The sequence below is a fragment of the Vespa crabro genome, chromosome 15, assembly GCF_910589235.1.
Source record: "Vespa crabro chromosome 15, iyVesCrab1.2, whole genome shotgun sequence".
In the NCBI taxonomy this organism is placed as follows: domain Eukaryota; kingdom Metazoa; phylum Arthropoda; class Insecta; order Hymenoptera; family Vespidae; genus Vespa; species Vespa crabro.
The window spans coordinates 3902496-3912495 of NC_060969.1; the positions used below are offsets into that span (position 1 = coordinate 3902496).

Here is a 10000-nt window from a genome sequence, read left to right on the forward strand (position 1 = left end):
ATATATAAATAAATAATATAAATATAATACAAGAAAAAAAAGAAAATATATACACGTACTATACTTAGATTTTATTTATTCGAAATAATTTGTTTAGTGTGTTTGTCAAAAAAAAGAAAAAAAAAGAGAGAAAAAAGAATGAAAAAAGATAGGAGAGAAAGAGAGAGAGAAAGAGATAAAGATTTACTTGTATTTTTTTTCGGCTCCCCTTGGAATACATTTTCGTGATAAGTTCGTGACGTAAAAATGGGAAAGCTAATCCCTCCCCTCCTCCCCCTTCTATTCGCCATCTCTTCTGTCCTACATTCCCAAAAGTGAAGACAACACTGACACAACCACGAATATCGTGGACTTTCTTTGAAACTTAGCTTTCTTTGGAATTACCTTTTATTCGGGAAAACATTGTTGTCTTGTCAGATTAGAAATGTCCTTTGGAGTTGCAAAAGAGAATACACATGTATCTACTACGTGTATATACGTATATACATTGTATGTTTTTTTCTCTCTGTAATGTTAATACATTTCTTATGATATAATACGAAAGAATTTCTTTCGAAATTTATTATTAAGACGTTCCTTTACTCCTTTTATATATTCTTATGTGTACGATGAAGAGTTGAAAGAAAGAAAGAAAGAAAGGAAAAAAAGAGGAAAAAAGATGAAATAAGGAAGGGTGCGGTGAAGGGGTTGTTCTTCCGAGTTATAGAAAGAGATAGATATTATGAAGAGAAAGAAATAAAGGAGTATAGGACTAGAAAGCAGCAGAAAAGCAGCTACTTGAAATTCTAATGGAGAGGAGAGAGAGATGCGTCTCTACTATCACCACCGCCTGTTGCGCCATGTGTCACGTGTCGTACTCATCTTCTATCTTTCTGAAACATTATTTATAAGCAAAATTATTTTTCTCGATATCGCGAAGGATTCTTTATGATCTTCCTTTTTTTTTTCTTTTTTGTTTTGTTTTGTTTTCCTTTTCATCGCACTTTTATTCGTACTATTTATATCTGAACATTGATAACGGTCTATATAATATATATATATATATGTATTATCATCGCCATCATCATCATCATCATCATCATACACGAGACATAGTTAGTTATGTATGTATATTAAAGAGATAAAAAGGAAAAAAGAATAAATAAATAAATAATATTTGTGAGCGATTTCTCGAGTAAAGTAAATAGACGAAATATAATGACTTTTAATATTAACGAGGAACAACTACGTATTATAGATTAGAAATGTAATTGTGCGCCGAGGATGAGGGATGAAGGGGTGTGGGGTGGGGTGAGAGGGAAAGAAGGAAAAGGAGGGTAAAGGGAGAGAGAGAGAGAGAGAGAGAGAGAGAACACATTCTCTTTGTGACCTATGATCTATATACCGAAAGGAGAAACGTCACGAAGACGTCGTGAACTCCGGAAATAAAACGGCTCACGCGATTCGGACGTGTTCAAATGTCATATCGTGCCTTTAAACGAGATCGAATCTAGAAAAGTAGATTATAAACTGAATGTTTTATTTTTCTCTCACGCCCAGCATTCTGCGTACAATGACGAAAACAAAGTTTTCATATCAAAATTGTCGTCTCCTCTCTCTTTCTCTCTCCCTTCCTCTCTCTCTCTCTCTCTCTCTCGTGTCAAATAAATTTGCTTCGCTTAGCTGTGGGAAAACGATTTGAGAATGAACAAAAAAAAAATATATATATATTTATAATAATAAAAAGAAAAAATATAATATATATATATATATATAAATATATAAATAAAAAAAAAATATATATGTATATACATACACACATATACATTAGTTACACGTAGGGTGGTGTGAGGTCAAGTGTTACAATTAGAAAGAAAAAACGAAGAAACGAAAAAAAAGAATTTAACTTAAAAAAGAAAAAAAAACGGAATAGTAAACGATTTAGTTTCTTGTTTTCTGTTTTTTCTTTTTTCTTTTTTTTTTTTTTTGTCATTTTTAATTGAAAAATTAAAAATTTCTTTGACTCACGCTGTTATTTAATGTAGTAAATTTAAAAATTATTACACGAATGAGAGTAGTAATTAATGGTCTGTGTTAAATAATCGATAATAATTGTCGATAGCTCGATGATTATTTGCTTAAGAAAAAAGAAAGAAAAGGGAAAAAAAATAAGAAAAACGAAGAATGAAAGGAAAGAATAAAAAAAAAAGAAAAAAGAATGAATGAATTCGTATTGATAATTAAAATGTAGAGATAGAGAGAGAGAGAGAGAAAATGAGTTGAAATTTAAATACGAGATAAGTCGAATAAATAAAATTCGTACAATAAACGTAAAGGAATAAGTAAATAAATAAATAAATGAATAGATGATTGAACGAATGAATGAATAAATAAATTGACATTTGGCGATGGAAAGGAAAAGATTAAGATACGAAGAAATTCAGCATAAAGGAAAGAACGAATCGAAAAGAATAGTCGTTGACGTAGGGTATTGAAAACTATGCGTACGGCAGTGCCGACGGAATGGCTCGAGCGTTTACGAAGTTGACCGAACGCGCAGTGACATCGACCGGTCGCGCCGGTGTAACACGTTGCGACCGGCCGTGTGTGTTGTGTCTGTACACGCGTTAGGTTACGTTAGAAAATATCGTTGTTAAAATAGGTTCGTTTTGAGTGATTTATCGTACGTATATTTGCGTTAAAGATTGTACGAATAAATGAGTGTTGGTAATATGGAGACGGTGGATACGTGTTCGGAGAGGAATCGTCTTGATGTTCTGTCGATGATGGTCGAAGGATCTACGGACATGCGCAGCAACGGTGCTGCCGGACACGAAACGTGGTCGAAAGGTTTATACAAAAACGATGAACTTGAGTTTCAACTTGATTTGGTGAGTTTAATGTAGATATATATATATATATGTACATATATACGTATGTGTGTGTGCCTGTGTATATGGCTCTGTGTGTGTGTGTGTGAGAGAGAGAGAGAGAGAGAGAGAGGAGTACGTACGTACGTACGTATACGTGTGTGTGTATATATGTCTACTATGTATACGTGCACGCGTGTATGTATTTTGTATATACGTACAATGTGTTGTATTGAAATCGAACGTTTCACATTGTTATTGTTAGTTGAAAATTAAGCCATTTCAAGATGGCGACGATACATCGATCGAGAACGTAAGAGTCGATATCAAATTATCCACGTTTGTATACATAACCTAGAAATTGTCATGACTACTGGATATACATATTATTACGTCGAAGTTTCTCTGAGGTATATATATATATATATGTATATATACATATATATACGAGTTAATTGGAATATATTTTAATATATCTTTTGTTTTTAACGTATAAGATTAGAGAAGGAGAGAGAGAGAGAGAGAGAGAGAGAGAGAGAGAGTGAGAGAGGAAGAGAGAGAAAGAGTGAGAGTGATAGAGTGGGAAAGGGAAATAGATAGAGAGAGAGAGAGAGTGAGAGATAGAAGGAGGGAGAGAAACTGGAAATATATCAAAATAACATAATTGTCGTTATAAAGAGTAATGGTATATAATGTGTATATATATATATATATATATAAATACTATTAGGTTCATAAAAAATTCACGGTACTACTCTCTGTTTCTCTTTATTTGCATCCCTCTCCTTTTCGTCGTTTCTCATTGCTCTCTCTCTCACTCCCCCCTCTCTCTCCCTCTCTCTCTTCATGGTTTTAATAAAAGCGTAAATTTGTCGAGTAAATCCCTCTTTATGAAGCTTTCCCGCGTAGGAGGAAAGTTGTCTCTATCGGAGGAAATTCGCTTAGGCGTTGTGTTACCGGTGAAACGAGAACAGAAAAAAAAAGAGAGTGAGATAGATAGACATACAGAGAAAGAGAGAAAGAGAGAAAGAGAGAGAGAGAGAGAGAGAGAGAGAGCAACGTGCATCGTTCGTTTTTCATCGCAGGAAACGGTGGAAACATTTTATGCAGCTACGTCGAAAACGTGTTACGTCATGTTCTTCTTTTTTTCCAGCCTACTTTCGTTTTCTACTGTAGCTGTACGAGTTGTAAAAGGCTTTTCGTTCTCTCTCTCTCTCTCTCTCTCTCTCTCTCTCTCTCTCTCTCTCTGTTTCTATCTATCTATCTCTATCTCGTTGTTTTCTATTCTTTTTATTTGTTTATTTGTATTTCATTTTTCTTCTTAATTTTTTTCGCTATTCCTTTTTCTCGCTTCTCCTTGGTTCCTTCTTTTCTCCCCCTCTCTTCTCTTCTTCTTATTCTCTCTCTCTCTCTCTCTTTTTTTTTTGTTTTTTCTTTCCTTTTTAATTTTTTGCGCGTATCTCGAACGACAAAAAAAAAACTGTTGTTATTACAATCACGTATATCTCTCCCTCACTGTTTACAATCATCCATGAAGGTCTCGTATTTAGTCACGATTAGTTTTCAATACATACATGAATACGTACATACATATGTGTGTGTGTATATGTGTATATATACATATATGTGTATATATCTCCAAGCCAATTTCGATTTTTAAACGGCCGCGGTAGCGTTCCATCAAATCGGATTACTATGTACCGCGTGTTGCAATGAACGAACCGTTCCATCGGTCGTTGTGTTGAAACAATGCAGTGAATTCCAATGTAACGATTAATATCGGATATCAGAACGCTTTTGTATTGTACACACTCTGTGTATATATGCTTGCATATGCTTGTGTTTGCGTGTCTCTTTGTGTAAGAGAGAAGATCGACGATCGAAAATAATCTCTGAGAACTTGATTTTATATATATATATATATATATATATATAATATTTTTTTTTTCTTCGTCGTCTTAATCAACATCGTTTACGATTAGTTTATCTTGAAGCTTAGCAGTTTGCTTATTTACACGATCGATCGCAATAAAATTGCACTTACATGAAGCGCAGTTTTTGTTTGGAGTAAAATAAATAAATAGTTCATACGAGAACGGATGGGGTTTGCTTAGTTTGTAGATTTACTCTTTCTTCTTTTTCTTTTTCTTTTTTTTCTCCCTTTATTCTTTTCTCTTTCTTTATTCTTTTTTTTTTTTTTATCAATTACTACCTATCGAGAATTTTTAGATCGATTTTTCAAGCGTACGCTTGCGATTTTAGAATCTGGAAAAAACAAAAAGAAAAAGAAAAGAAGAATGAAAAAGAGAAACTGATCAGCCTAAAATGTGTGTTTTTTTTTCTTTTTTTTTTTTTTTTTTTTTGGAAAAAGGATTACTCGAGTTTTCGAAGATAATTGATTTTTAAAAGTCCACATAGGTACTTCTCGCTCGCTCTGTATATTTCATATCGATTGTTATTTTTTTCTACTTTCTTTTTCTTTTCTTTCTTTTTTTTTTTTTTTGTCTTGTTTCGTTTCTTGTTTCGTTTCTCGTTGAGGTTGGAAAATTAATTATTTTAGGTCGTATTCAAAGGGTTGATATCAACTAAGTCGTACGATTGCTAGGCGTACGGGAAAAATAAAAAAGAAATTTCCGTTGCTAGGCACGAGAAAAGAAAAAAGAAATTAGGTTACAGAGTTTTTGTTATAGTTCTCTATTATGTATGTATATATATATATATATATATACATATGTGTGTGTATGTATATATGTATACATATATATATATATATATATATATATATATATTTATATACGCATACACACAAATTTATTTACATTTACATAAATAGTTGGTAAAGCCAGAACTACATATCAAATTGGCCGAGTATTATTTTAGGCCAAGGTACAAGCTCAATTATCCGTATTCAATTTTAATATTAATTTGTAATTAACGGTTTGATATCGTGTATCCTTGTGTATATGCGAGATAGATACGTACGATCTAAAACTAACATAATTACAAATAATTTCATTGTATTAATAACGCTTTGGTGTACGCCACAGAGATTGAGAGAAATATAAAGATTTATATATATATATATATATATAATATATATATATATATATATACACACACATACTTTATTATCGAGTACATATCGAAATATTACGATTCATTTAAAATACACTCTAACCCGTTCTTGTCGTTATGTTCGTTAATGCCTCGACTACAATTACGTATCCATTATGTTTTCATTCTGGGAATAATACAGAACGATCGTTTATTTGTGCGGAATGCAATTGGTCGACGAAGAGATTGTTTAACGTGTCTCTTTCAAATGGGAACGATAATGGGGAGGAGGAGAAAAAAAAAAGAAAAAGAAAAAACGTCGAAAATACATCGTCAATAATAATGTTTAACATTCATGTTTAATATTTAATTAATTATGTTTATATTTAATATATATATATATATATATATATATATATATATATATATATATATATATATAGTATATATTTATATATAAAATTAATGGAATTTGTATTTATGATTTTTTCTTTTTCTTTCTTTTTTTTTCTTTTTTTTCCTCTTTTTTCCATTTTTGTTCTAATAAATTACGCGATAAAGTGGAAAAAAAGAAAAGATTAAAAGTTCGCTTCAATTTCAATTAATAAAACATTTTTTCTTTTCTTTTTTCTTTTTTTTTTTTTCTTTTTTTTTTTTTTGGGTGGGCATGGGAGAAGGGGAAGGAGAGGAGCTAATTATCTTTATCGAATGGACTTCGAAAGCTTCTTTACCTATTAAAGTATAATTAAATGAAGACTTACTTTCTTTTCATTTCGTATTAATATTTAAAATAAATTTAAGTGATAACGCGTTATATACTTCATCCTTATATATATATATGATTATGAAAATGATAACGTTTGTATATATAGATTTATTTGTTGTGTGCGTGTGTGTGCGTGTTTACGTGGTTACTTCTTTTAATTTCAAATTCGAACATTTTTAAACGAGTAAAGTTTATACTCTCATTTCATCGTAAACATACACACATACATACATACATACATACATGCACAAATATGTGTATATAGGTTGGGTCAAAAGTCTCTAAGTGGTCTAGAAATTTCTGGATTATTTTAAAAATAAATTATCCATTTTCCGAGACATTTTAAACCAATTTCTCTTTGTTAATCGTAAATATTTACAAGCCCTAAAACTGAAAAGTCAGAAAAACTTTCGAAAATGAGTAATGTATCCTGACGTCGGTCACAACTTGTATAATCCATATCGCATTACACACACACACACGCACACACACATATATATATATATATATATCCGTAGTGCAGGTATATTGAATATAATGGACGCTTGTTCAAAGTTCATTCTTAGTTTTTGCATGACAATATTTAAAAGTATATATGAGCGTGTTTGAGAAGCACACGTTGAAAGAAAGAAAGAAAGAAAGAAAGAAAGAAAGAAAGAAAGAAAGAAAGAAAGAAAGAAAGAAAAAAACATCTAATTAGTAGATATACCGTAAAGATTATCGTCGGTTTTACAATTACGATTATCTTCGTAATTATACTTCTTTTTACTTTCTTCGCTTTTTTTTTCTTTTTCTTTTTCTTTTTCTTTTCTTAAGCCCCTGAAGGTATAACGATAGCCTACACGAACGATCTCGTTTATCGTTTACACTTTATACGAGAAACTTCTATGAGTTCTCTCTTTCTCTCTCTCTCTCTCCCTCTCTCTCTCTCTCTCTCTTTCTCTTTCTCTCATGGAATACCTACATAGTTTTACCTACGTTGTAACTTTGTTTCTCGTAACGACGAAGTTACTAGCTTGAACGATTCGCTTTTAACATCGTTTACGATAATGTTTCCAAGAGAGATCCATATATTTGAAAGAAAAGGAGAGAGAGAGAGAGAGAGAGAGAGAGAGAGAGGGTGGGGGAGATGGTGGGGAGAGAGTCAGATAGGAGGGGCGGGGGAGAGAATGAAGAAGCTTTCATAATAATCTTTATTCGTTTTGTTTCGAAGATGTTTAAGGGTCTATTTTAAGGGCTGTCGATCGTAAATCTTTTGTTTCGAGCAATGATCCTGGATCTCCCTCTTTCAATGTAAAAATCCTTTTAAGAACAATTCATTATCATCATAGTGACGTTACTATTAAAGTTTTATAATGGCTTACTTCCGTGAATGTTATATATCAGTAAAATGAAGAGAAAAGAATAATTCTTTTTAATGAGAGTCTAATAAAAAAAAAGAAAGAGAGAAAGAGAGAGAGAGACCTGTTGAATATATGAAATTGTTCGCAAGAGAGAGAGAAAGAGAGAAAGAGAGAGAGAGAGAGAGAGGGAAAATAAATTGTATCGCTTGTTATCATCCCAATATCCGTTTTTATTGATAAACATTAGTTATAATTGGATATCGTCGTTTTGCTGTCTTGTAATCATTATAATAAGATGATTATACGGATGACGTCATTTAAATGGAGAGAAAATTTATAAGCTAATATAGTTTATACAGAGTATGTATATATCGTTAAAGCTTTTTCTAATTGGATCGTTCGATATAAGCTTCGTTTTTTATTTTTCACTTTGTATGTTATTTTTGCTCGTTTATTTGCTTTTTTTTCTACCTTCCTTTTTTGTTTATCTCTCTTTCTCTTTCTCTCTCTCTCTCTCTCTCTCTCTCTCTCTCTCTCGTTCTTCGTTTCTTTTTCTCTTTTTTATTTTCTCTTTATCCCCTTCTTTTTTTCCCCCTTTCTTTTTCATTTTTTTTTTTTTTTGATTTTCCATAAGAAAAAAAAAAGAAAGAAAAGAAAACACCATAAGAACAACAAAAATGAGTGCAAAATTCTCTCCCACAAAAATAAAAAAAAAAAAATTTAAATCACGAGAGAAGATATAACGAGGGCGCCTTCAAGAACAAAGACCTCTAATTGTGGTAGTTTTGAAAGAGAATAGATATAAAAAAAAAAAAAATAAATAAAAATAAAAAAAAATAAAAAAGAACAAGAGAACAAGAAAAAGGAAATTAAATTAGACAAGAAATTGTATTATTTTATAAGAGTTAGAAAGAAAATTGAATTAAATGGGAAATTAAATTAACCCTTTAATTACTGTCGGAAGGGATAGGGGAGGAAAGAATGAAGAAAGTAGAGAGAGAGAGAGAGAGAGAGAGAGAGAGAGAGAGAAAGAAAGGGAGGCGTCTATAAGTTCTTTGAAAATTTGCCTCGCTATCTTTGCCGTCTGTCGTAGTTCAATTGTCATTGTTCGAGTCAAATCATAGACGGCTATAATAACTCATAAGGTATTGAAAATATTTATTGCAATTAATTATTAACCAATTATTATTACTACTTTATTTTTATCATTTATTTATTGATTTTTTTTAAATCGTAAAATTTTCATGAAAATCGAACGATCCTTAATGGACAAAAAAAAAAGAAAGGAGATCAATTTTGCAAGTCATCTCTCTCTTTCCCTTTCTCTCTCTCTCTCTCTCTCTCTCTCTCTCTCTCTCTCTTTCTCTGTTTCACTTTATTAATATTTGAATTTTCCGTAATGCATGACGACTTCAAAGCGAGCTATCATACATCTCCGTTTTTATTCTCTCTAATTTAATTTCTCTACCAATGCACGTACCTATCCCCACCACCACCACCACCACCACTATCATCCCACTATCGCCACAAACGGAACGTAATAAAATGTTTATCAGATGAAAGGAAATATAATATTCGCGAAATACTTCGACAAATATTCAATTGCGTTAAAATGTTTATTACATTTCCTTTTGTCCGTTTGCCGATCGTACCGCCGTCGTTCATATTACGTTTAATAGGAATCAGTTTGTTTCTTTTTCTTTTCTCTTCTTACTCTTTCTCTCTTTTTCTTTTGTTATCATTTTTTTTTTATTTTTTTTTTTTTTTTTTCTTTTTCTATTTATTTATCTCTTTACCATTTTAACTTTTATTTTTCACTTTTAAATTAATAATGGATAACACACGATACCCGATGACATCGATATACGCATGTTTTATTCAAAGTTTGTGTGTGTGTGTGTATTATGTGTGCGCGTGTATGTGTATAGAGAAAAAAAAATAGAAATAACAAAAATAAAAACATAGTGAAAAATGATACCATCAAGCAG

General features: G+C 31.4%; 1 protein-coding gene across 21 annotated transcripts in view; it reads left to right on the top strand.

Annotated features, from left to right (window-relative positions):
- The window catches only part of LOC124429291 (polypyrimidine tract-binding protein 1), a 422552-nt gene that overhangs the window by 324822 nt on the left and 87730 nt on the right, over positions 1-10000 (top strand). The window contains exon 1 of one of the 21 annotated variants that reach the window (XM_046974375.1): positions 2567-2870. The exons of the other annotated variants lie outside the window; for them this stretch is intronic. Within the exon in view, the coding sequence (XP_046830331.1) occupies positions 2697-2870 (174 nt within the window). The 5' untranslated portion in view covers positions 2567-2696. Of the gene's footprint in view, positions 1-2566; positions 2871-10000 lie in introns of those variants that run through there. 21 annotated transcript variants of the gene reach the window in all.